This window comes from Harpia harpyja, chromosome 10, assembly GCF_026419915.1.
Source record: "Harpia harpyja isolate bHarHar1 chromosome 10, bHarHar1 primary haplotype, whole genome shotgun sequence".
Lineage (NCBI taxonomy): Eukaryota > Metazoa > Chordata > Aves > Accipitriformes > Accipitridae > Harpia > Harpia harpyja.
Genome location: NC_068949.1, coordinates 22,939,558 through 22,966,959, shown reverse-complemented (window position 1 = coordinate 22,966,959; position 27,402 = coordinate 22,939,558). Strand labels below are relative to the sequence as shown.

Genomic DNA, 27,402 nt, shown 5'->3' with positions numbered 1-27,402 from the left:
CCAGCCCAGGGACCGGCACCGGCACCGGGACCGGGAGGCTGTTGCGGCGGACCCTCCCCCCACGGCGGCGGCCCGAGCCGGCGCCGGCAGCGCGCGGCCGCAGGCGCCGGGCCGCGCAGGCGCCCGCCGGGTGGGCGGGGCCTGCTCGCCGCGCGGCCTGCCGCAGGGAGGATGGCGGCGCCCGTCTACCCGGCCTGGGTCACCCGCTGGGTCTCCGGGCAGTGGCGGCAGAAGAAGCGGCCCCCGGCTATCCGCCCGACCCGGCCGCTGGTGCTGGCCAACAAGGTGGCGAACCGCAGGGAGCAGGCGGGAGGTGAGTTCCCGGCGCCGGGCCGTTAAACGCCCCCTCCCCGGGGAGAAACGGACGGGGGCGGGCGGGCCCCCCGCCCCTGCGGGGTAGACCTGCCGCCGTCGGGCCCTCAGCGTTGCTCCCGGGAGCCGTCCCACCGCTGGCCGGCGGGAAGGGCTGCGGTGGTGTCAGGGCTGGGTCGAGCTGGCGGTCGGAAGCTCCTTGCGCTCTGCAGGGCAGCGGAGGGGAAGCGGGTCTGGTTTGTGCCGTAGAGTTAGCACACGGGTTCTTCTGAAGAGGTTACTTCCTCATACAACAACCCTAAATTTGCATCTTGTGGTACTCTGTACGTGAATCACGCACGCGAAGTACTTTGTTACATCTCAACATAGCGTTTACCTTAAGAACTCAGCCAGCGGTTGGGTGGCTGCAATGGTGCTAATCTTTGTGCTAGCAACATCTTCTCTATGCAAAATGAAAGATGAGATCTTTACTTTAGTGTTGGTTTTTCTCACCTGCCTCAACCCCATCTTAAACTTCTCTCTGGAGATTTATGCACTGTGGAGGCTGTTAGCGTGACGTCCCAAACACCTGAGATTTTGGTTGTGTCTTTCCCTTCTAGAGGCAACATGCATTACGGAGATGTCAGTAATGATGGCCTGCTGGAAACAGAATGATTTCAGTGATACAGCTTGCGCTGAGGAGATCCGGATGTTCTATGACTGCGTGGCAAAGGCAGAAGTAATTAAGGCCTCTTTTGCGTTCTTAAAGGCTGGTAGTAGGAAAGGACAAAGCCCCCAATCGTTTTTTGTGTGCCAACAGTAATAATGTTCTCTGAACAGTTTGATTGGTGTTGTAACCCATTTGAGCTGTAGGAGAGATGCAGGATGATGTAGATCAAACATGCAGTCCTTCCTTTTTGAATGCAGAAGTTAAATTAAATTAGAATTAAAATGAAGGACCGTAGGAAGGGACTGGATGTTTGGTATGTTCTAACTAAGGATGAAACAATAGTCGCATCCAGTCCTTTTTGGGTTGTCAAATTCTTGAAGTAGACCTCAGCTGCTGTCAACTGACCCTAACCTAGGCCACTTATTTTGATTTCTTCCTGTTTTTAATCTCTAAAGTTTCAGCACTAATGGAGCAATAACAGTCACTGCTCTTCTCCATAGTACATGATAGTTCTGAATGAGGGAGAGTACAATTTGGAGCTGTTAAGTAGAACAGTGATTTGTATGGTGCGAGATGTGGATTGCATTGTAAATGGGGAGATGTACAATGTAGGTAAGTTTCCGCTACTGCACTGATTCATAAAATTAAGAAATAGCTGACTTGGGTACCAATCCAATACTTGCATTATCTAGACAGTGGGGGAGAGTGGTAAGTTAGGATTCCCAAATTCCAGTCTGTCATAAATCTGTATATAGTTCTGTGCTTGCAGGGGTGAGGCTGGAGAAAAGGTGGTAGAGAAATAACCAGTGGTTTCAGTAATCCTCGTAACAAACAGAATTTTCAGGATACGTGAGGTAGTTTACAGCTATTCTCCCTTCTCTGAAAATTAGGAGTTCTTTTAGGCTGTTTCTGGCTTCAAAGGCTAGACGTTTTCTTGAAAAACAAATTTCATATTGTCTGGAAATTAGAGGTTTCCAGCTATATGATAACCTTGAAATCAAGTCAGTTTCAAAAGCAGACAAAAGGTAAGTATATGTACTAAACTTGTCCTTAAACTGATTTCGGGTTTCAATCTTTTTTCAGTAACAGTACCATCATTTAATGAATAGTTATTTACTGTTGCTGTTTGACAGCACAAGTGAAAAATGGTCTACAATTTATTTGGTAGATTACAAAGAATCAAATTGAATAACAGAAAGTAAAAAGAAAAAATCTGAGTTGTTACTATAAGTATGTAATATTGTTAACTAAGAATGTGGAAGAATGTCATCTTCACAAGATGCAATTAATGACTGACTGACATCATTTAAAGGTCATCAGCTTTTGAAAGCCTTGTGATTATTGAGCCAAGTGTTCCTTAAAGAAATAACATTCTTCTGAAAGAAACATCCCAGTACAATTAGTAGTAGTCTTTGGGGGTGAGCGTCAGCTCTGCAAATAAACAGAGGTAATATTTTGAGGTTTCTTTTTCTCTTTCAGAAGGAGCGCAAGGATCAAAATGCGGTGAGCCTGTCACCCAGGGGAAGCTTAACTTCAAGCAAAGTGAACAAGCTCCTGAGGAGGTTTCCTCAGATCACACGTTATGTATAATGTGCTTTACTAAAGGGACTGCGGACAAGCAATTAAAGTTGGAGTCTTTCGCAAACAAGTGAAAAGTAGGCTTGAGTGAGTATTTGATGTCAAGTGTTACCCATCAGCACTGCTGTATGGATCTTGACTGCACCTTTGTTTCCAGAGTGAAAAACACCCATCTTGACCATCAGCTGACTTTGTTCATGAGGTTCTTGGGTCTTAGGGTCCTAGGATTTCTGCAGTATGTTGTTCAACTAGCCACAGTGTGAAGTCAGGTCCTGTCTGTGAAATAAAATCTTATAGGAATGCATGTAAATGCCTTTTCTAACAGTTAGGGGGTGACTTTTCCTCATGTATAAGCTTCTGCCTAACTTCTGAGCTGCTAGCAAAAAGTGCTCAGGCCCAGACATTGAGCCAACTTAAAATTGATAGTAATCTCATGACTCGTACTCCTACATGTACGTATACACAGTTTGGTTCCTCTTGAAATTTTTTTAATTCCTGCTGCTGTATAAGAAGGCTGCAGAATGAGGAAGAAATCTCCAGCAAAATACCTTGTTAATACACAATATGTTGGTAAGGATCAAATACAACTTTACCATAGAAGCTTGTGAATTAAGCTCTCTGATTGCAGGTGGGACAGGTATGGTGCCATGTCAGATTGATTTTGTTGTCTGTACTATAATAAAATAATGCAAGACTGTTGTTTGGTGTGGGCGACTCATAATCTACAACAGAATATTCCATTGTTTTGGTAAAAAAACTGAAAGGGAGAGAAGAAGTTCAAGCATGGACTGATACTGAAATCATGTAATTAATTACTGGGTTTGATTTGTTTGGGGTTTTTTTCACTAGAGTACCACAAAACTGCAGGCAGATCCCTGTTGTTTTAGGACCAGTACCTAACTGGTAAGAAAAATGCAGTGCTTCAGAATGCTAATGATAAAACCATTTATATCGCTAATTCTTTGGGCCGTAAAGAAAAAGCAGAGTAAGAGGAGCATCAGGCACATACAGACCGTGTGATTACCGACACGTGACTGTAGAGTTTGCATGGAGCTGGAGCTGACTTCTCTGGAGCCCCAGGCCGATACCTGTTCATCACATAAATATTGATCAAGTGTATGCTTTCAATTTATTGAAGCAATTTTAATTTACCTGTTACTTAAAATGGCTCATTAGTGGGTAATCCCACAGGGTAGCTTATTCTGTTGTTGCTATTATGGCATAATTGGGTCTTTCAGAGGGCTTGGGGTCAGTAGGAACATGATGTCCACATCTAAGTTTGAGGAAGCACTTTGGTTCTATGACATTTTGCATTTTCAGTCCAAAAGACGCTCTCTGAAAAGGAGCTACTTGCTGATTCTTTGTTTCTGAAGGAGACAAGCTAAGTTGGGGGTGAGGAACCGATGAATACTAAATTCACTTCTGTTGATGATGTTTTTTCTTTCTTTGTATTAAAACTTACAAGTATAGTTTTGCGCGTCTTAAGCTAGCAGCTGTGCTAAATGTACCAAATTCTAGTATCTGTGAAGAGCTGTCTCATCAGAGAAACTAATACTTTTTTGTTGTATTTTTACTTTTGAAATTTTGCGCAGCTCCCACTAATCTGGACAGCTATTTTTGGATTTTACTTCTTCACAGTGAACTTCACAAGTTCAGTTGTTTGGGATTTTTTCTGAACTTTTACATGTCTTCTGTAAGCTTGAAATTACTGTGCTAAGGTTTTCCAGTCCTTAAAGGAGTGCATTTATTTGGAGGAAGAAGGAAGGAAAGAGAATGCTTTTCAGATGGACGCAGGTTTTACAGTGCTGCTTTTAACAGTACTGTAGCAGTTCTTTTGGCTCAGGATCCCATGCTGCAACCAGGAAACCTCCAGTTACTGATTGTCCTTGGCAATTTGAGCTGCTGCCATTTCCCTGTATCTCACTGTTAAGCTTATATTGGGTGTTTAAACACGTTCTGTGACATGCTCATGTTGGTGATCATTCTGTTAATAGTTCATGTGCGTAACTGCAGTGAATGACACTGTCCTCTGAGTTCAGGGCTTGTACCACCCCATGATGCTGTTGCTGGGGAATAAAAGAACACTGGGTTCTGGTGCTGAGCCCACTGGTTAAGAACATTGCTGCAGAGACCTGTATGTGATTGTGTGGTGGGGAAAGAATTAAAAGCTGACTAGCTGTTCTACCCTCCTAAGTCGGATTTACAGGATTTAAGCAAATCTGCTGGAATTCCTTGATCTTATTCCTGTTCCTTACAGCTTGAGTATTATACCAGCTCTGGGTATGATTGCTGTTAACTACCTCTCTTTTTAGGCTTTCACTGAAGATCTCTTGTGGAGGAAGCATTGATGTTTCAGCTGGTTTTGATGAATAGTAGTCCTGCCAGTTCAGGAGAAATAGGTTGAATTCCAGAGAGCCAAGAACATTTTAGAAGATGGTACTTCTTGTTCGGAAGCATCAATACAGAATAATCTGGAAAAATCAAGACAGACTCTGTAGGGAATCATAGACTTACTGTTATAGAACTGTGCTTATATCAAGGTGAGAAGGTGATTTGTGTTAAATAGTGGACTTAGGTATTTACAGCCACTTCAAACTTGCTCACACAGGAAAGTTCAAGATCTGTTTTACCTTATCTTCAGATACGTTACCTATCTAAACTGCCATAGTTATATTGGTATAATTTCCTTCTTGGTCTCCACCTTGGAGAGGGCCATGTAGCCATGAGAAGCTTTTGAGAATCTGAGTTCCATCTCTCTCAAGAAAATGTCATTACCTGTGCCAGGAAACCAGGGGGAGTCTTGGCAAGAAGGAAACAAAAGAGGACCCGCCACAGAGGAGACAACTGCAAAACCCACTACATCTTCGCACAGTTTGTCATTCCTCCAGAAACAGTACCAAACTTGGACTTCTGTTGCTTTTGGTGCACTGGTCTGTTTCCTTTAAAATCACTTTATCTAGGAAATCACTTTATCTAGGAAAGCCTTGCCTTGAGAGGGAAGCAACTTGGAAGCTACTGTGAGAGAAATCCAGTACAGGCTTTTACTAGAGATTTTAAGCCCTATTAGTATGTGTCAGAGGGCTAAATAGGTGAGTGTCTTACGGGAGTTCTGAAGGGGCATCGATGACTTCTCTACTCCTGACTAAGAAGCAGATTTCTCTGAATGCTAGTAGATTTTCTGTTCATGCCTCCAGTATATCCTTTCCTTGTGTTTTCACTGGAGTAAGTGGTTCTAAATTCCAACACATTCCCATATTTTCATTTTGTTTTGCTCTTTTTTTGCCAGTGCTGCCTGAGAGTTGCAGCGTGCTGTAGCATCTAAGCTATTTCCATCCTCTGTTGCTCTGATCATCTGCCTCCCTCCCTATGAGGATACAGGAGATTTGCTCCTAATTAACTGAGTGTAATTCTTGGCCAAATCCACTGTGTCCAGAATGCTCTGTGGTACAAATCCACTCCAGAAAGGGCTCTCTCCTAGCACTCGGCGACTCCTCTAGAAGATCCAGCATGTAGTGGAATTTCCTTGCATTTGGTGAGTGACTGAGGATGAGGCAACACAAAACTGTCATGTGAAGTGAGTAATGGGGCATTAAGTGAGGGAAGAAATAAAGAGGCTTTTTGTCAAGCCAATGGATTTTTATCAGCCCTTTCCTTTTTTCTATGCTGAAGGTGTCTTTGGAAATGCTGCTCAGCAAACTTGGCCAGAGGTGAGCTCATTTCGTAAGGTCACCTTCATGTTTCGTGCTGCAGAACACCAGGAGTTAATCCCTCCAAAATCAGACCATAAATACGGGAAATGTCCATTAGACTGGGCTGAGGGAAAGTGTAAAAAAATTTTGAAAAAGTGTAAAAAAAGAGTGAACAGCTTTAAATGGACCCATTCCCTTCTTAGATTTAATAATGTTTGAAACTTATTGTAGCCTCTAACCCTAATTCATATGAAGGGGCAGTAAGCTGAAAACACTAAAAACCCCCATAGGATTGTTCATCGCAATACAATAATGATCAACCCTCTGGAAAGCATCTTAGCCAATCGAGAGAAAATAACTTTACAGCCCAAGGTCAAGGAGACGCTTGCTGGAAAAGATCTCTGGAGGCAATACCGGTGATGGTGAGATGCAGGGCTGAAAACTGGGAGTGCACCCTGGAGAGGGCTGTGCCACCTGTGGGTTTCCCAGGGGGAGATCTGGAAGCTGCTTAACGCGAAGTTTTCTGGGTCCCGTTTACCTGGGTTCAAATCTGCGGAGAGTTTGACCTCAGGAAGCTGCAAGCGGCTAATCGAGCAGGCAGCGGTGGGGGGATAAAGTCCAGATTCCTTCCAACAAGTCTAATCTCTGGCAAGCGTGCGCGCACAAGCCGTTTCCTTTCCCAGTTGTGTTGCTGGAGGTTTTGCGGTAGGATACGGCACCAGCTCCCCGGCGTGGCCGCAGCCTTTGCGCCTCGGGGAGAGAAGGAAGAGGCGGCTGGAAGGGGGAAGGAGGCATTGCGGGAGGGGAGAGGCGAGGGGAGAGCGGCGAGCCCAGGCGCTGGGTGGGCAGGGGCGGAGAGGCGGAGGCTGGCCCCGGGGAGAAGCGCGTACCTGGAGCGGGCAGAGAGGCTGGGGGAGAGCGGGGGGAGGGAGGGGACGGCGGGGTGCGGAGCGGGCTGAGGGCTGCGCCCCACCCGCCTGCGCTGCCGCCTCCCGGTTTGAAGGGTGCTCGGGAAATTCTGGGGCATGTTCTCCGCCCTTCTCTCTCTCTCCTCTTTTTCCCCTTTCCGAGGAGAAGAAGCAAGAAGGCATGGGGAGAGGAAGGGGAAAGTGAAATTCTAAGATGCTGCCGGGAACTTTGATCCCTTCCCTCACGTCCCTTTCCCCGCACAGAGATGGAAGAGGCATCCCGCTCCCTCCGGTGCGGAGCGGCTAGTGCCCTGCTCCCGGGGAAACCCAGCTGCAGAGCCCGGGCGGGAGGCAGCAGCTGAGCCCGGCAGCTGAACGGGCATGTGATGCTTGAAGAAGCTTCTGCCCACTTTGCGCACAGAGATGGAGATCCCCAAAGTGCTCGGGCTCCTGGTAGAGCTCTCGAGCCTGTTCTCCTGTCTCAGATGTGCGGAGGTAAGAAATGGTTATTCTTCTATCTGCTTGTAAGAAGTCACATGGCTTTTTTAACAGCCTCACTGTAAGTGGATCTTGTTATTGCTTGAGTGTGTTTTCCAAAGCGTCTAGGCAGCTGTGGTCTCTGGGAAGGGCTGGGGGCTTGGGGAGGGATTTATTTCGTTGTGCATATGAAATTCAGAAAAGGAAACAAAGCAGGAAAGCAGGATGCATAAGGGCTTGCAGATGCTTTGGCTCCGGTTTCCTATGTTTCTCAGGCGCTGCAGTGACCCTGGCAGGAGAGATCCTTTGTTTCTGTTCTTTGCTGATTGACTGATTACCCCGATTGCTGTTGTGGACAGATGATTTATAGCCACAGGGACCTGGGGCAGTGACTGCAGCACAGGCTGTTTGCACTAAAATTTGGTGGTGGCAATGGTCAGCATTGGGGGATTTGGTAGCTGCTGCGCGAACTGGCAGCAACTAATTTTCATTAGAAGGGAAGCATATTACTTGGACTGCAGTTCTTTCGTTTATGGTCCGTCTCCAAGCAGAGCAGGTTCAGGCTTTCATATATAGCCTGTTATTAGTCCAACCCATCCCTCTACCGCCTGCAGGCTCACGTGTGTGTGCAGGTGCACACTAAAAGCTAGGAGTCGGGGGACTTGGATTGTGGCTCCGTCACCTGTTTGGTGCAGTCACAAAAGTGTAGCTTAGCTCACTTTCCTCTCTTTGCAAAGAGCTTTGAGATCCTCAGATAAGTCCTTCAGCATTGTTGGTTCACAGACTATTATGTGGGCTTGCAACGGCCTGATACATGCAGATAGATGGATTTTTGGCTGAAAAGGGTTTTTCAGTTAAATGCTGGTTTATCTGTGCATCCCCTTGTGCATACACACCTGAGATCTGATCTGTTGTTCTGAACCATGTCAGGAATTCATCTTCAATACACAGTGTCACATTTTGACTTCTAGAGGGTGATGCTCGAGCTTGACCGTGGTTATCAACACCCGCTGGACCATAATCATAAGCTTGATTTGAAAATGGTATCTGCCATGAGTAGGTGTCATTCTTGTCAGGTATCTATGGGAACTATCTCTGCTTATTCCAGCAGTGGATTTGGTTTAATTCCAAATTTTACTCTTCCCCTTTTCCAGGGAGAGGTGAAGCTGAGAGAAGCAAAATTTTGAAGAAAAACAGAACCATTTCCAATAGCTAGTATTCTTTATATACACACCTCCGCTCTGTGAATTACAACTCCGTGTTCGTATAAAAGTATTAGAAATGTTAATTAAAAAGTATTTAGAAATGAGTTAAACTACAAGGAGCTAGCAGAAGCATGTACAGTTTCTTCTTTTCACTCTGGGTCTGTGAAGATCTGGCACCTGCCTGCACACTATGTAATGGTGTTGAGGGGAGATCCCTATCTCTCAGCCAGCAGCCAAGTTACAACCACCAAAAACACTGCCTATAAGAGGAAATGCAGTTTTGGGGCCGGACAGGATGCTGGAATTCTGAGGGCTTTGTTCCGTATTTTTTGTTCTTAGCTATTTAACCCCATTTGGATAATAATACCATAGGCCATATCATATTCTCACGTATTAAAACCAAAATCCTCAAAAACCCTTGTTGTATTTTCTTCTTTAGGTGTTTCCCATGTTGTACATGGATGTTTATTACTATTTTAACAGGGATCCCTGGGGCATCATCCCATCACGTAGATATATCTGTTTGCTGCTGTGGCCATAGATGACTTGCCCTATAAACGGAGAGAGAATGAGTGGTTATTCATTATTTTTATTACTGGTAACAATTATTTTCTTCTAGTTTTCTTTCCATAGACACCTCACTCAGGCTTCCAAGCATCTCACTCAGGCTTCCAATTCTATTGGAAAAGAACAAGCAGAACTGTAATGTAGTGCTTAGATCAAGGGTAAATCTCTGCAGGCCACTAATTCTTAATTTTGCTGTTAGTAGGAAGAGCTGTGATTGGATTTGCAGAGTAGCAATGGGGAGAGTGGGGAAGAGGCTGGTTACTAGGGTGTGTTTGCCTAAAGCAGCAAAAGGCTGAGCTGCTTTTAGGACATGCCCATGTTTCTTTCATCGGATAATCATCTCTCTGCTTTTGCTCTGTTTCTTTTCCCAGGCTTTCCTGGGATCCCAGCCCAACCAAAACCATTTGCAGAGTGCAGGTAAGAACAAGAAGTTATTAATTCAGTCGTCGGGCAGATTCTTTCCTGCAGTGGTGATCTGAGACCATAGGTACGATGAACCACTGCTACCTGGTGTTCTTCCTTTCTTTCCATCACTTCTTCCATCTTTTCTCCTGCCTCAGTGCCTGTTTATCTCCTTCCCCAAAATGGCCAGACCACTTTCTTTTCTTCATGTCTAACACTCTTGCAGTTCCCTACTCCTCCCACATGTTCTTTTCCTTTCATCTCTTTCTCTGCCTCAGTCTTTTTTGTATGCTCACCTTTCCTCTGCTCTAATAACTACTGAATTCTCATACACCCCCCCTCTGAGGCTCCCAGCTGATGCAAAGCGCATGCTCTGTTTTCCAGACACCTACCTGTAACTGCTTCTCATTTTTGTACCTTGCAGTTGACCTTCAGCTCTCACTAACACCCTCTGGGCTTGGCAGCAGCTAGAAGGCAAATGGCATGAGCAAAAGTTTCTTTGTACCTTTGCTGTTTGCCCTACGTGCCTGTATGGCAGAAGGGTTTTCTGAAAGTGTCGGCTTCTTTTTGTTTATTCAGTGAACAGAGCTATAACTGTTATCCCTTTCTGAGTCTCTCTTCCCATTTTATGGACTCTAAAAAGCCCACTCTCACAGAGTGTCTGGTTCTGGTTTCCCTCTCTGTTATTTCAGGGTCATGACCATATTAAATTAATTGTTGAGGTTTCTTTGCATGAGATGCTTCACATGGGCACTGGCCTGGAACATTGGCATCTGCACTCCCCCCCAAAATAGGTTCCCTTTCCCTTCCTATACATTGGCCATGTTCAGATAAGCCAGGTGATGTGCTAATGTGTATAGGGAGCACACATACAATGAAATACAATGTCATTTCCCACCTTCCTGCTTTATAGAATGAAATTGTAGCTAATTTTAAACACTTCTCAGTTTCGATGAATTTAGACAGGCAATTAATCTTCTAAAGAGCCTGGGATCAAATTTAAGAGTATCTAATTCAGGTGCCAAAGCAGGTGAGGAAGGAAGTGGAGGAGTGTGTGCCAGACTCAAGTGCTGCTCCAGAGTAAGTGAATACATCTATTGAAATAAACGGTAATGGGAACTGGTTCAAATTGTCCGTGTTTGGGCCCAGAGTTAACACATTTCAAAGGCCTGTCTGGGCAGTTCATGACGTTCAGATCAATTTCTTTTTTAGATAGTGTGTATTATAAACATTCTTTGAGCAGCTGCCTTGAAGAGTGGTAGAACTGAAATCAAGCAAGTAGCAATCAAGACTGCAGACAGGGGAGGTGTTTCAGGAGATCAGCTGGTATCTCCCATATTGTCTGAGCCTCTGTGTGTGTTGCCTTAAGTGATGCTGACAGCTCCCTTCCTGTGCCCAGCGTCCAGCGTGTGTGGTGTCGGACCTCTTGGATATTACAATGGCTCGCTGGCGGTCACTGAGGCCGGAGCAGAGTGCCTCAACTGGGCAGAGTTCCCCGATTATGTTCAGCAGTACCCAGACCGTGGCTTGGGGGACCACAACCACTGCAGGAACCCGGACGGGGGAACTACACCCTGGTGCTTCTACCGGCTTGCGTCAGGGGCCATCGGCTGGGCTAACTGCGACTGTAACCAAGGTAAGGACTGCTGCGTGTCTCTGCCAGCGCCCGGGGTGCACTGTCTCAGGGGGCTCAGGCCAGAAACGTGTGCTGCGCAGACTTGCAAGCAGCAGGTGGGACACCCTGTGAAAGAAGCGCAGTACAATAGCTGTCCCAAATTGTCGAAATAGTTAGGACTAGACGCTAGCCTGTGTGGGAGAAGAACGTCTGTATACAGTAGGGGGTGGATTTAAGCTGCTGTAGTCATAATGCCTTGTATACATGTTTTTATTCTCATACAAGGAAACTTTTTTTTTTTTGCTGTTAACTTACGCCACTTTGAAAACAGTTTAAGATATGTGGAAAACAACCCACTCCTGCTCCTTAAGTGTCCATATCAGAGCTCTCCTCATGTAAGTGTAGCAGTTCAAATATAACAAGGAAAAATCTTCTGTGGCTAGCTTTGTAAATCTTCTGTGGCAAGGTAGGTCATAAGCTTGCTTTAAAATTCCTCACAGTGCAGCTTGCTTTAAAATTCCTCGCAGTGCTGACAAAAGGACTGCTGCTTACTTTGAGGCATACAAGGGAGCTGAGCTCTCTCAATGCACTGACTCCAGCACAACATTCTTGAAAACATGTTTGTCCTCCTGTTTTCTGACCTTCTTCACTTTTCCCACATTTTGCAGAACAGATGAAATACCAGTTTAATAAACAAAAGGAAAAAGTCTTTTCCCTTGCCAGTGGAAGTGCTTGCAAAGATGGCTTCATTAAAGTGAAGGATACAAGTGTAGCTGTGCTGTGTGCCTGCATTGAGGTACTAGAGACAGAAGGTGCATCCTTCTCCCAATACATAACTGAGTGAGGAGATGTGCTTTCTAAACAGTGGTAGGTATTTGTGGTGCAGTGGGAATTGAAAGTGCATTTACATGGCACTTGCTTTTCTTGGAGAAATTAAAGAGGATTCACCTGCTGTTACTGAACCTCTAGCTGTAGCAACAGTGACTCTCATAGGTGAGGTGGCCAATCGAAACTAAATCAGTGGAGTGTTAGAAGGAATTAGAGAGCCTGCCATTTCCATACATCTTTTCAAGGCAGCATGTAAAATAATCCCCATTTCACAGAAGGAGAATCCAGGAGCTGTGGCAGAAGCCAAGTTTCCTGCTGATATTACCATGGATTTGAAAAGAACATAGCGCCAGCCATCCTCCCGAGCAGCCATTGCTGGAACTGGGAAGGTGACATGTCCCACACTCCTTCATTCAAGTCACTTCGGTGACGGCATCAGCAAAACAGGGATGGGAGAAGCCAAGTGCAGTTCAGCTCAGCTACATGCAAGTCCAAGACTTGCTGACTTGCTAGTCTGAAACATCCATCAGAAGATAGCTTTTTTTTTTTCTCTCTCTCTCTTTTGGAAGGTGCTGTGCGGTTGGCTGAAGATAATAGTGTGGAGCTGTACTTCAATGGACTCTGGGGCACCATCTGTGCTGACCACTGGACTGACTGGGATGCCAGCGTTGTCTGCAGGCAACTAGGTCTCAGGTGGGAACCTCAGTCTAACTGCAAGAGTTACATGCTCATGTGGCCTTTGAAAGAACAGCCCCTGTGGTTACAGTCTCTCTAGCGTAGTGTGTTAGCTGGGGGAGAGGAGTTCATTTTGTGGCCTCATTTCCCACTTGCCAGGGTCCTTTTGTACTGGTTTCTTTACGTGGCTATGCCCATCCCCAATCAGCATTTGCAAGAATTTTTTAAAACAGTAGTTTGTGCTTGGTGCTCCAGACTATGATGAGTGAGCTGTGAGATCGTATTCCCTTTTTAGTATTACCAGCTGGAGTTACTGTAGTAATCTAATAGAAATTTTGAGAGCGTGAACCCTCCTTGGGAATCTGGGATTTGGAGCTTCAAGATTCCAAACAGCAAGGAGGTAAGGTCCACAGAGAAGGAAGAAGGTGATTCAGATATTTGGATGTTTGAGTCTGTTGATGGGTTTGTTCACCACTCTCAAACGAGGGTGCCGTTTCTGACCAGACCAACTCCTCTGCAGTAAGTAGGAAGACAAAATGGGTTAGATGGTGGGAATTGCTTTGTGTTTGCTTGTGCTTTCCCATTAGACTGTAAACGGACACCCCTCTATGCACTCCTAATCAACTGGGCTCACTGGGATGTGAAATGGCACAGTTGGACTGGAGAGTCACAAGAGCTGAGGGGAACTCGTAAGTCAAGCAGTGCTACGGCATTTCATTGCTCTGTTGCGTTCTCTGTTCCAGTGAGATTGGCACAGCTGGGAAGAAGAGTCATCCCGGACTGTGGCCTGTTCCCCTGCACCTGCAGTCAGCAAACTGCCATGGGGATGAGAAAGCCCTTCTGCAGTGTGGCTATCAGGAGGCTGTGTCAGGAGCTTGTAATCAGGGGAGTGCCATGGTAACCTGTGTCCCTCCAGAAGGTAAATCTCCAGAAGAGGTTCACTCCCTGTTTCTTGCATCAGTGTTGCTGATAAGATGTAAAATCTAAGGTCATGAAGCTGTGGAGAGCAAATCATTGGAGCATGTTCTTTTTTCACCTGCTATACAGGTGGTTATCTTCCTTCCAGTGGAAAATTATCCATCCTTTCCCAATCCCAAATACTCAGAGTGGGCATACTTCTACAATCACTGAAAGATGGCTGTTGCTTATGACCATATCCCCTTTTTATCAAACCAGGTTTTTGTCTGCAGGCAGCAAAGTCTTAGTCACCGTAGCAGCACCGTAGTTAAAGAGCCATCCCTGGACCAGCAGTACCCCATACTGTGGGCTGCAATCACGGATGCTTCTGGGGGTCTAGAGGGGAGGATGTGGTAGGGTGGGATGAAAGCATCCCAAGAGCTCCTCTGGCTGGCGAATGGTTCTACACCCTGAACTGCTGGATGTGCTTTGTCTCTTTCTTGTTCTGTTGTGCTCTCTTTCCCTTTTTTGAAGCACAGGTGTAGGTGCCCCACTGCGTTTAGTTGGGGGAAAGGAGAGCTTTGAAGGGCGAGTGGAGGTTTACCATGATGGCAAGTGGGGTACCATCTGTGATGACCAGTGGGATGACCGGGATGCTGAAGTGGTCTGCAGGCAGCTGGGACTCAGGTAATTTCCCCGCTGTACGTCACAGAGTGGTAATAGAAGTAGACAGAACAAAGAACATGAAAACATGTCCCTTCACTATAGTACCAGCCCTTTCTATAAGAGGTATACAGAAACCCTGGGAAAGATAATTCTGGACTGATCATCCTATAAAAGGATTTTGTACTTAATTCCTGTCAGTCTTACGGGTTTATGCTGTGAAAAAAAGAGTTGGTGCATCCCTATCTAAGGTTTGTGTTTATCCCTGTTCATTATTTTTGCACACATGTCCTAAAGCAAATCCTCTTGGCCTCAGTGATAACTTGTCATGGTGATTTTCATACATGAACTGCAGTTGTTTACTTGGTTAAGTTTAAACACCTCCAGTTTCACTGACTGCCCTTATCCTCTTCAGACAGGAAAGCAAGAGATCACCTCATTCTCCTGTGCGCCATTCAGTGCTCAACATGGGAGCTGTTGTATACTGAGCATTCTTGAAAATCACATCAGTACAGAATTGTTTAAAATAGACGATTCAAATTTGAGATCCCTCAAACTTTGGGAGTTTTGCCTGTTACTGAGATTGAAACGTCATTGTCCTCAGAACTCATCAGGTGTCTGAACTGTTCATGTTGCAGGCACTTTTTTGTTATGTGTTGGAAGGTCTCATTACAAAACTTTCTAACAGGTTTTGGTTAACAGTTGGCAACACCACTGTGTCAGAAATACAGATTATCTATGGGAGGACACTGACCTAGCGTAGGAGAGTGCCTGTGCAAGGCAGAATCTGAGGGCACAAGACTGCGACCTTCCTTACTGAGCATATGTGTCTGTAATGTTTGCAGTGGGAACCCAAAAGCGTTGTCGTGGGCTCACTATGGGCAGGGATCTGGCCCAATCCTGCTGGATGAGGTGGAGTGCTCAGGCAATGAACTCTCACTTGACCAGTGCAAGAAGAGTGACTGGGGACAGCAAAACTGTGATCACATTGAAGATGCTGGGGTCTCCTGTGACCCTTTCACAGGTACAGATCTACAGCTCTATGCCAGTCAGATGTGGCCGGTCTTACTCCCATATTACGTGGCTTGCTCAGCAGATAACCCCCCTGCTTCAGGATCCTGCAGGACTTCTCTGTATGGCTCCCACAAGGGCTGCCAGAAATGGAGGCAGAGAGCAAGCAGCAGGTGGGAGTGGATCAGAGCCAAGGCTTGGTGGTGTTCCCATGGCTTTCCACAGGTGGCATGGAAAGGCTGAGGTGAATCCTCCCCTGACAGATGGGCATGTTTGAGAGCAATGAATGTTTGTTTTTTTGAGTACCTACAGATATCTCTGTCGTTGGTTTCTTTCACTTATGGGCTGTACAGAGACTTCAGCAGTGGGCTCAGGCTGTTCCTTTTCTCCCCTGCTGAGTGCTGACCTTTCCTTCTCCCACCCCTTGCAGAGGGCACTGTCAGGCTGGCTGGTGGCCACAGCCCCAGAGAAGGCAGGGTGGAAGTTTATTACAATGGAGACTGGGGCACAGTATGTGATGATGGCTGGACAGACCTCGGTGCCCAGGTGGTCTGCAGGCAGCTGGGCTTCAGGTAGGACTGAGAGTGTATGTAGTGTCTGTGCTTCCTAATTTCAAGGATTAGATTCCATCACCCTTCACTGGGATAGGCTGGACCTTAATCCTTCAATGCTGTCTTTGTTAGAAGGGTTATTAGCATTATACAGCTTTATTCAGGAAAGATTAATAGGTAGCCACATCCTTTCCAATGGGGGTGGGGGAAATCTGTATTATCTCTTGCCTCAGCCTAATTTGAAAGCAGGTAATGGGCTTGATACTGTCTTTATGAACCCCTCACCAAAGTCAGAAAGTTCTCTTAACACTCCTTAAATTTGCAGGTGTTGCTCAGCACTGCCACCCCCTCTGCTCTGCCAGCTAAACAGTATCACCCATCTGCTCTCTCAGCTAAATGTGTCACCTGCTTCAGCAGTTGAAGGAAGACCATCAGGGCAAAAAAGAGTAGTAGTAGGGATTTTTGTAATGCTTTTCTTTCAGCCTGTTGCTGAACTGTTGTCCCTCCAGGTATGAGTTTGGGGAAGATTTATAATCAGGATACTGTAGTCTTGGAGCCAGTAAAGTGGGGTTTTTTGTGTGGATTTTTTAATATGATTAGGGTATCTTTGTAAAATTTCAGCTTTATAGACTGAAAAAAGACTGAACTAAATTCTTGTCTTCGAGTTCAGCTGCATACTGTGTTTCTCATTTCTTGCAGTGCCTAAATGTTTGCAGCTTTCTGCATTTCAATTCCAGGTAGCCGCTTCCTATAAAAAGAAGTAGAATTACTTAAATGTTGATATTTTTGATGCCTCCTCTGCTAGCCCATCCCCAGACTGATGTACCTGGTGTCATCTCTGCAAAGCAGCCTCTGTGCTATATCTGTCCCTCTGTGCTACTCTGACTGTGCCTTTGACCAGACACTAGAAAATGGACTGGTCTGAGCTGGGCACTCTGAAAACTGAAGCTGGCAAGATGTGCAAGCTGCTTGGTTGCCATCCTGTGTGTCACTGAGTGGTTTAGGTCAGGAGGCCACTGATATCACAGCTGGGCTCTGCAGGGGAGTTTTCCTTTGGGTCTGAGCTTGGGTCCCTCTGTGGGATTAATGAGTTTTAATGAATCTGATGTTACGTTCTGTTTCCTTCCACTAGTGGTCCTGCTACCCTGGCCTCTGAAGGGGACTATGCTGCTGGCCAAGGCTTTATCTTACTGGATGATGTGGCTTGTGCGGGGACAGAGCTGTCCCTCCTGGACTGTCCCCACAGCAACTGGGGGCAGCATGACTGCTCACACGCCGAGGATGTGGGAGTCCGCTGTTCCCCGGAGAGCAACACAGTCATGGATGGCAGCCTGGGTAACTCACCTTGCCCCTTGCCCTGGACGGTGGGGAAGTGTCACCTGCTGATCTGTTCCTTTGGAAGCTCTGGCAGATGTGGGATTTTTCCCCGTGCTGTTCCAATGAGGGGGCTGCTTTTTGAGAACTCCTAGGAATGAGCCCTGGCTCTCTTGGGGCAGAGCCACAGAGCTGTGGTTCCACCAGACGTATGGCCAGACCTGCAGAGAAACTGAAACTGGAGAGAATTGTGTTGGCAGCCTCTAAAACAAACCTGAGGGGCTGAGGAACGGTGGCTGCCTTAGTGTGCCATTGCTCACCGACGAGGTGCTTCAGCCCTGTGTCTGTGGGAACACAGGACCCCTTTAACTAGACCCTTTAGCAAACTGGTATAGTTACATTAGTGTCACACCTTGCCAAGATAAGAGGACTTCCAATGCAAGGGGCTGTTGTGTGGAAATTTGCACTCTCCTGTGTGGATGGCACACTTTTAATTAAAATTGTGAATGTATTTCAAGTTAGCATAATTTCCTCATTTATACGAGGCCTGATACTCTCCCCTTTCCCTACTACAGGAGACTTTTTCCATTTTGTCAGACAATTTTTATCGAAATAGATGGCATCCAACCTTTTTTGTTTTTCCTGGATGTAGAACTCTTCTCTTGCTTGGAATAATGTAATAGGTTTATGATTTAATGGATCTCTTTTGCAGGCATGTTTAAGCTTGTCCGCTCTTGGCTCAGGAGTTAATAACTCTCCTTCTGTTCTTGTTCTCCTCTTTACTCAGCTTTCAGAATATGATCCACTAATGATTTCCAGTATGTATTAAATAAATTAATAGCTATGTAGTCTTCTGATTCAGCACAGAAGTGAAATGTCTTCATATAGAAACACTCCTTTTTTTCTTTTTTCTTTTTTTTTAAGCTTATTGATATCTGGGATTCATCTTTTCCTATAGAACCCAAGTTCTGGGCACTTCACTCTCTGGTGTTTTTGCTTGTGGTGACCCACGTGTTTTCTCCTGCAGGGCCTCCTGTGCGGCTGGTGGATGGAGAAAGCACCAAGGAGGGACGGGTTGAGGTATTCCTGAATGGGCAGTGGGGCAGTGTCTGTGATGATGGCTGGACAGACAGAGATGCTGCAGTGGTTTGCAGGCAACTAGGATTCAGGTAAGAGGTCTGGTACATGCATCTTACAGATCCAAACAGCTCTCAGGGGAATTGCTTCTTTCTGGACCTCTTTCTGGGGGCTTCATTTCTTAGTTTTGGCATACCCACATATGCTTGAGGGAGTAGGGTCCTATTCTCACTGTACTACTGTCTGTGTGTGGAGTGACACATAAATACTATTTCTCTTAAAATGTGCTGGTCCATCAGGTTCACCTGCCTCCTGCTTACTGCAGATTAGCCACCCTCTCTCTACTTGCAGTGGTACAGCAAAAGCCAGGGCAATGGCTTATTTTGGTGAAGGCCATGGGCCCATCCATCTCGACAACATAGAATGCAGTGGCACGGAGCACACCCTGGGGCAATGTGTCAGGCCTGACACCGGGATTCACAGCTGCTGGCACAGTGAGGATGCTGGTGTGATCTGTGACTATGTGGAAGAGAAGGTCCAAGATATCAGGAGAACAGGTGACATGCCCATTTCTTCTATGCAGACAACTGGAGCTCCAATTGTAGGATCTCTACATGCTTTTATGCTTTTTCCCTGTAGTTCTTCTCTTTGGCTGAAACTTTACCTACAAAATAAGCATGTCCTGTCCTGCACCTCCTACTTTTTCCTTGTTTTCATTGTCTCTTCTTAGGAGCACAGGGTGCTCCAGACTAGTCTGAGGAGCTCCACCCATGTCAGGCCTTTGAGCCTACAGAAATTCCCCACAGCCAAGTCACCATACCGTTCTTTAGAGCAGTAACCATGAGCAAACTTTGGGTTTTAGAGTACCGAGGAAATAGCTGTAGAGGTCCCATTCCTGGCATAAGACTACACATACTGCGGGTAAGGACCGCCACCAAAACTGAGGAAATCTATGGGATCAAATCTTCTATGAATTCCATATGTACAACACAATGCAGTCAACTGCCATGAGGATTAATGCCCTCAGGGAAGGCGAATGGTATTTGGCTCTATGACAGCAATTGTTGATACTTAAGCTGAAAGTATCTACCCAACTGCTCTAACTTTGCTGTGCAGGTCCACAGTCTGGTGTGTGTGGGATGCGTCTGCTTCACCGTCGCAAGAAAAGGATCATAGGTGGAAACAAGTCTCTGAGGTACTACCCTGTAATTGCTGGGAAAGCCAGAACTGGTTCCAGCTTTCCTACAGGCTCTGGAAATAGCCTGGCAAATGCTGAGTACATTAACACATTTTCACTGGTGATTTTTGAACTTGATTTGAACCAGTGGGCCTATCTAGGGAAGAATGCACACCAGCTGAGCCTGGATGGGACAGAGCGGATGGGAAAAGAGGAAAACAGCTCCCACATGTCCCCATGTGACACCTATTATTCCTCTGTTTCTTCTTCAGAGGCGGTTGGCCATGGCAGGCCTCACTACGGTTGAAGGGTTTTCGTCGAGATACTCGTCTGCTGTGCGGAGCAACACTGATCAGCAGCTGCTGGGTAGTGACTGCAGCCCACTGCTTCAAAAGGTGTGTTTGAATGAGGAGCCCCGAGGGACACTCAACGATGAACAAGATAACCTCATGCAAGGTTATCCTCCCAGCCCAGTGGAACCACATGAGCAAAGTTTCTAAACCAAGACCTTCAGGTTATGATGTGTGTGATCTTGGAGCACTTACAGGGATGAGTCAATATAGGCTTGCTTTATCCTTCACTACTTACACCTGCCCTCTTAACTTTGAGGCTTTACAACTTAAAGGGAACCAGCATTTTGCCATTCTACAGTGCTTTAAGGAACTGTGAACAGATAAGGTCACAAGCCTGTTGCAACCATTGTAGCCCTTTTTATAGGAAAAAAAAGTCCTGTGCCTGGTAGATAGTGATTTGGGAACACCCATTGGCTGCAACAGCTGGCATTATCACATCTGCTAAAGAGGTCCTACAGTCCTGTAGCTGGCACTGTTTTATCAGTTTGTGAAGAGGTGGTTCAGTCTCACAGCAACTGAGACTTGTGTGAGTCTCTTTCCCCCTTAGTAGGAGTATCAAGATCTTGAGTCTCTTTTTCTCCAGGTTTGGTGTTGATGTGCGGCGCTACCTGCTGCGGGTGGGCGATTACCACACAGGCGTGAAGGATGAGTTTGAGAGGGAGCTGCCCGTGGAGCGGATTGTCCTCCACAGGAACTACTGGGCCGGCAGCAATGATAATGACATTGCCCTGGTCCGGATGCGGGGCAGAGAGGGGCACTGTCTCTCCTTCAATCGCCACGTTCTGCCTGTCTGCCTGCCCAACAGGAAAGAGAAGTCTGACATCAACAGGCAAGCCTGCATCATCTCCGGCTGGGGAGACACAGGTGAGTGACGGGGCTTTGAGGGGCAAGAAAGGTGGGGGAGCCTGGGTTCAGAAGCCTACATGGGCCATTAATTTACATCTGCACAACTCAAGGCCATGTTCTTAACGCTCCTATTGTCTGTGCCAGTGCATGGTATTAAGGAGCGGGGAGGTGAGGTGATTTTTGTGTCGTCGTGTTTTCTTCTGATTTTGAGGCTTCTTCAGCCTGCCGATGGTGGACGTTTTGGTTGCTGTAGCATCCCTCTGAAGCTGTGGGAGAGAACAATGCTGCCATTTGGCCACAGTCCCCTCTTTCTTCCCCTTTCTACACACATTTGCCCACAGCAGACCCCTTAGGCAGCAGCCTGTGCAGAGCTGGTGTACAAAGGCTATGGGAGGGCCCCACGTTTCCATGACCTCCTGCCTTCTTCGTGATACTGTAGTAGTGAAGTGGGGGCTTAGAGGTGGAAGGAATCTCTCTCAGACTACCTTGCTCGATCTCCCTGGATATTGTTGCAGGGACAGCTGGGTTCTGAGGCTGGTTTCTGCACTAGGTTCGAGACAGCCCGTACCTGTCCTTTTGCAGCACATTGCTATGGAGCTTCCTAGGTAAAAGGGAGCAGGAAATATTCTAGAAAGTATTCATTATTAAATACTTAACTCTCTCAAGGTGATGTTTTAAAATGCTGGGCTTGGTGGAGTCCTGGCATGGATGCATTAGCAAGGTCTGGAGACAGCTATAAACTCTAAACAAAGCTTTATAACTGTCTGTCCAGTCCTCCCCCATTTGAGGATCAGAGATGCAATGCAGGGCTTGGGGCAAGGAGGCCTTTCTGGGGCTGCCGTGGCTGGAGCAAAGCCATGTGTTCAGAAAGACTTGCTGCCAAAAGGCAAATAGCCCTGGGAGCTTGTCTGTTGATTTTGGACTTACCCATCCTTCCCAACTGTTCCCCTAGCTGTTACCCCAAGCATTTCACCGCAAGTATACATTTGCCTTTGGAGTCAGTTGCGCCACATGCACGTGTCACTTTGGGGTGTCTGGGGCGGATCAAGGAGGAACTTGGCCATGTAACTTCCTTAAGCTGTACTGGGGCTTAATGGCTAGAATCCCTTCCACCCCCCAAACCCGGCTTTCCCAGTGAGAGGGGCAGTTACCTACCACCTTGTGAACTTACCATAAACCTTGGGCACAGAAAGGTCGCACTCTAATATAGTGCGTGAACCTTATGTTCTGAGCAAGTCTCTCAAATAAAGAGATTTGAGCAAATAAAGACAAATCTGGCTGGCCAAAGATGACATGAGCTCCCTTTGAATAATATTTGGATGCCTCTGAAACATCTTCCAAAACTTCTCTGAGGATTGAGCACTTTACAAATATTACTGCATTTATTCTCTTGAGAAAAAACACTGTCCTTGTTTTACAAGGATTTTTGCAAGTTACCACTCGATGAACTTGTTGTTCCTAATGCAGACTTCCCTGTGCCTTCTCTGTATTTGCTGTCTGATAAGGAGGTAAGATTTACAAATGGAGGCTCAGAGAAGTGAAATAAATTGAACAAGGTTCAAGTTACTTGTTGGCAGAACCAGGAGTAAGACTCATCCTTTGATCTAACCTTTTTCTCCAACCTCTTCCCCATTTCTTTGATCTTACAGCTCTTTTTTGTGGTCTGGCTTGGCAGCACTGTTTTCTGAAGCTCTGGTGGCTCAGAGATGCTGAGCTTGGCCTACTTCTGTGCCGCAGTCTTGACATGAAATGTACAAATATCTGTTTTTGTGTGGAGCGCCGTTGCTCTAGGTCACTGCAGTTGTCTGTACGTGAATTGGTCTGGCTGGTGTGTTCTGTTCCAGGGAAGTCCTACTCGAGAACTCTGCTGCAGGGGGTGGTGCCTCTTCTCCCACGGGGAGACTGCGAGGTCCGTTACGGGCAGAAGTTCACTAACCGCATGATTTGTGCTGGGAACCTCTCGGAAGACAAACGGGTGGACAGCTGCCAAGGTGACAGCGGAGGGCCACTCATGTGTCAGAGGTCAAATGGACGCTGGATCATTTTGGGGATCACCTCCTGGGGTTACGGCTGTGGTCGGAAGGACTCCCCCGGTGTGTACACAAAGGTCAGCAAATACGTACCGTGGATCAAGAAAGTGACCAAGCTAAAATGAAAATGTCTGAGCTCTAGGAACTTCAGCGTATGGTCCTTTTGCCCTGCAGCAGCAGAAGGCTGCAGCTTCTGGCCTGTGACTGATGGAGATTTATTTTGTTGTTGGACACTGGGAAAAGACTTTAATGTAGAAGTGGGAGATTCTTTAAAGTCTTTGGTTTCACTTTAGTCCATAATCTCTGAGCAGAGAAAGCAGGTGCACACTTGTAAGAATGATAAGTCTATGTTGTTGTGACTACCTGAGCCCTGTAATGGAATCACACTTGTTCTTTTGCCCTGGCACACAGAAATGGTAGAAGTGGAGAGATACCTGCCTCTGTAAATCTGTTCCTGTTTTTGTATGTTTGCACAGTTGAAAAACGCTGCAAGGAGAGGCAAGATGCTTGGAAGATGGCACCAGGCGCTGGCATAGTGGAAGTCTTCAGATATTTTTTCATAACAGCTCTCTTCAGTTCCAGGAATCAGAAGCTTTGAGCTGAGCTGAGGAACAGGCCAACAGTTGGGGTTTTTTCCTTCCCTGTTATGTCTCTAGGGGGAACCTTTTCTCTTCTGAATAGTAGGTCTGCTCCCATATGATCCCTTTAAAGTGGTTGTCCCTGCTAAGAGATGCTTGCCCCTCCTGCTGTAATCCTCTATCACACATTTCCAGCTGCCAGATGCTATGGTTTTATTGCTGCTTTCTCAATATGGTGGTTCTTTTGTGTTTGGGTTTGTTTTTTTTTTCCTTAAAGCAGCATCTCCTAGAATTGGTTGTTGGTGTGAGAGTAAATCTTCATTTTTAAGAGACAATAGCTTTCTTGCCCTCATGATTACTACGAAGAACTTAAAAATGTGACCTCAAAAGGCTGAATAGACATGTTATTTTTCTTTAAATCCAAATGTAATGTTAATCTCAAACATTCAGGCGTCAAATCATGATTTAACAGCACTGCAGAGTCTTTCTCTTGATACCTTATTCACTATAGTTATTAGCTGCCCTTTATTTGTGTTGTTAGTCTTTAATATCTCTGTGTTCACAGTTCTTCCATGAAACATGGAGATGCTCCTGGGGTATAGATACACCTCAAGCAAATTACTCACTCCTTGTATAAAACAGTAAGTGTGCTGCAAAGCAGCTTCCCGCTTTCCTGAAGTGTGTCCTATTCTTGTAACCTCTGGGCTATGCTTCCTCTCTTCTCTTCTTTGCACTATTTCTCTTTTCATTCCTCTCGGTGGGAGTAAACTGGCTTAACTCGAGGGTATGCAAGCACTGCCATCAATCTGTAGTTCTCGGCCTGAACAGAAATAATGCTGAGAGAAAGCAGGGGTTATTGAATACTTCAACTCCTTCCTTCCCTCTCATCCAAACAAATGAACAGTTTCCTCTTAGGCCTTAAGCACTCTTGTAAGTTAATTTATTATTCTTGAGTAGGTAGAAAAATATAAAAATAGGCAGAAGGGCTAAGTGCATTAACAGTTGTGCGGTGCACAGTGTCTTCTCACTGTGTATAGACAAGCCAGAGAGAAGACAGGTCTTCTCAGGAGCAGGGGCAGTAAGCTTTGATGTATAACCAAGGACCCGAACATGGAGTAATAATACAGGATGGGACACATGGAACTTGCGCCAGATGTGCAGGTTTTGGGTTCGCTCATGCGCTGTAGGATATGCAATGACTGGGTCAGGCACTGGCCTGCTGTTTAGAAGGTCTGCACTCAAGGCACTGATGTGTTCGGTACCTAGGTATTACCAAGGCAAGAAGAGAAGGCAGAGCACAGCCTGTGGATTAGCATGTCGTATTACAGGGCATGTGGTGACAAAGTCCTAGAAATTGCCTTGGATTCAATAAGTAGTGATTGCCTAAAGATTTAATTTGTCTTCTATAAAACAGCTTAATGTAAAGGTGCTGACCTGGCTAGGTGGCTGATTTTTGTGTTTGAATGCTGAACTAAACAGTTCCATTATAGGGATTATAGGATAGTTGGGCTACCAATGTTGCAAAGGGCTGTTTAAAGATCCTGCTTGGAAACTTTATTTTAAAAAAGAATTGTAGGAATCTTTAAAACATGCAATGTCAGAACCCCTGCAAACTGGCCTTTGAGACAGATCTCATCTGTTTGTGCTTTTTCTCTAGGGGCTGAATGTCTGCAGTGCAGCTTGTGCTGATAACCCCATTTGAAATGTGAGGCTTGATCCTTTGGCAGCACTGTGCTTGGCTCCACGCTGGCTGTGTTGTCCTACAGCTGCTGGCAGAGCGTCCCTAAGATGCAAGCTGCAGACTGCTCCTTATCTCCCAGGAATTAAAATGACAGGAGGACTGAGGGCAATTGTGTCACAGACCTCTGGTCCTGTGGGGGATTAAATGCCAAGTTCCACACTGGCAGCAACAGTACCTGTCTGGGAAACGTGGAGGGATTTGGCTTTTACGTTCAACCTCCCCCAAGCCAGCATGCTACAGCAGCTCAAATGGAGTTTCTGTGCCTTGGGTGCTGTCACATCTCTAGTTTACCCTGGTTTGATCTTTCACTTTATAGCCATAACCCCAACAGGCATCAAAACACCCAAAGGATTGAAGCTATGAGGTTATTTCCCTAAGCCTGTTCAGCTGGTTGCCATTCAGAAGTTAGAATAAATTACCATGTAACACGAGTGAGACGCAGGCCTGGCATTGTCTTCTGAAATTCCCATGTTCTAGTTAAAAATATTTCTTTCTCCTAGATCTTGTCACCATGAAAGCTGTGAGAATCCTTGTAATTAACATCCTGTGAGTCCTGCATGAGCCAGGAGGAGGGAAGGAAGTATCCAATCTCCTTTGGCTACTTTTACACCTTACTGTACTGGTACTGTAGGCAAACCTGCCAATACCCTCCTGAATTGTCCCGACCTGTTTCAGAGCACCACTATTGCTCTTTACTGTTTAAACTGGGACCATGGCCCAAACCAAACTCACGTGCTTTGCCACTGAGTCTTACTGGAACTGCCTGGTTGGATGAGAGGCACTCAGCTGCCCTAGGACTGTATTTTGTACCTAATGTTGGCCAGCAGCAGATGTTTCGAAGGATAGTACGTGTGAGTTTGTAGTGAACAAGTTTTAACAACCTTTCCTTTGGGGTAATTTTGTTCTTGGCCCATTTAAATTAATTACTTGCATTAGCATTATTATCATTAAAAATAGAAGTACAAGTACTTGGTCCTCTAGGTGTTGTACAAACACTATGCACTATCCTTCTGTGATTCTTTTTTTCCTAAAGCGTGAGAGTTTATATCCCTGTCTTTTAAAAAAATATTTAATGTAACCAGCCTTCGTCTTCCATATAAATGTTTAATTCCGTATTTAATCCAACTAAGCTCTCAGCCTCAATATTTTCTGGCAATGAGAACCAAGAAAATTTTATTCTCCATAGCACATCATTTCTTTTTATAGTTCCTGAATTAATTGCCTTGTGTTTTCATTGAATCCCATCTGTCCTCGTGGTCTCACCTGTGAGAGGAAATAAGGGGCCTGGCTTTATATTCTCTGTTGTCCATTACTCTAGAGATAGTCCCTTTTCTAAAACTGTGGCATCTCTGTCTCTCTTCAGCCCAAACTGGCTAGGTATCTGCTAACATGCTGACTGTCTCTCTGTGTCCTCTCTTTCTGCTGGATGTTTAAGCTTTGGTAACCAGAACTGAATGCAGTTTGCCAGGGGAGGTTGTGCCATCTGCTGATTATTTTCAGTATTATTTTCTATAGTAGCCAATGCTGTAAGTGATTTCAGTGCTGTATGTGTATTATGTATGTATGCTGGAGCTAGCATTAAACTTGCTAGTGTGGTCTTGGTGGCAGCCTAGCTACAACGGGATGGAGACCTGTCAAGGTTAATTCCCCTCACGTGTCAGGCAGGTGCAGCAGCTCCTCTGAGCTCAGAGTAGTTGCTGTAGGTACGCCTGGGGAGCATAACGCAGCTCTGGGCAGGGAGCACCTAAATAGCTCTGTAGAGATTTCCTTGGCTGACATACCTGTAGGGCTGATAGAGTCTGTCTTCGCAGCATTAGTCTGTTGGATAAGGCTAATGCACATACACCATTTCCAGGAGCTGACAGCTCAGTCACTGCTGCTGGTGGCTGCACTGTGCCATGCGGATGCTGTGAGACAACTTCCCATAGCAGTGTGGCACATGCCGGTTATGTGGGAAAGGGAATGTCGCTGTGACTGGCTGGGAGCATTGGCAGGAGTAGAAACATGGCTATGGTAAGGGTCTAAGGAGCAGCTATTAGTGTTCCAGGTATCCTTCTTTGAGGGAATACCCCAGTGCTCTACAAAGGCTGACCCTGTGCCAGTGTCTTCCTGACCTGCAGTGTCTGGACTGGCACCCTTATCAGCTCTGTCTTGACACCAGTCCAGGCTTTGGCCAGCTGAAGCTGGATTAAAGATTTATCCCTTTTCTGTAGCTGAACACTGTTCTGATTTCTATGAATTAGGTTCTATGCTATAATT

The 27,402-nt window shown here is 46.0% G+C and overlaps 2 protein-coding genes across 3 annotated transcripts; both read left to right on the top strand.

Annotated features, from left to right (window-relative positions):
* Positions 1 to 129: 129 nt before the first annotated feature.
* Positions 130 to 3,236, top strand: CHCHD1 (coiled-coil-helix-coiled-coil-helix domain containing 1). The gene is made up of 3 exons (XM_052799886.1): positions 130 to 313; positions 912 to 1,030; positions 2,441 to 3,236. The coding sequence occupies exons 1-3, from the start codon at positions 172 to 174 to the stop codon at positions 2,549 to 2,551; spliced, it is 372 nt and encodes a 123-aa protein (XP_052655846.1). The 5' UTR covers positions 130 to 171; the 3' UTR covers positions 2,552 to 3,236.
* A 3,918-nt stretch (positions 3,237 to 7,154) lies between these two features.
* LOC128147026 (neurotrypsin-like) lies at positions 7,155 to 23,089 on the top strand. 2 transcript variants are annotated; one of them, XM_052799179.1, is made up of 15 exons: positions 7,155 to 7,631; positions 9,757 to 9,802; positions 11,187 to 11,423; positions 12,800 to 12,923; positions 13,649 to 13,824; positions 14,342 to 14,489; positions 15,311 to 15,489; positions 15,907 to 16,048; positions 17,160 to 17,362; positions 18,369 to 18,510; positions 18,770 to 18,975; positions 19,535 to 19,613; positions 19,868 to 19,990; positions 20,754 to 20,812; positions 22,639 to 23,089. In XM_052799179.1, the coding sequence occupies exons 1-15, from the start codon at positions 7,560 to 7,562 to the stop codon at positions 22,947 to 22,949; spliced, it is 2,247 nt and encodes a 748-aa protein (XP_052655139.1). In that variant the 5' UTR covers positions 7,155 to 7,559; the 3' UTR covers positions 22,950 to 23,089. The 2 variants fall into 2 exon arrangements, with proteins under 2 accessions (XP_052655139.1, XP_052655137.1); XM_052799177.1 differs by having other exon boundaries at positions 20,532 to 20,812.
* The last annotated feature ends 4,313 nt before the right edge of the window (positions 23,090 to 27,402 follow it).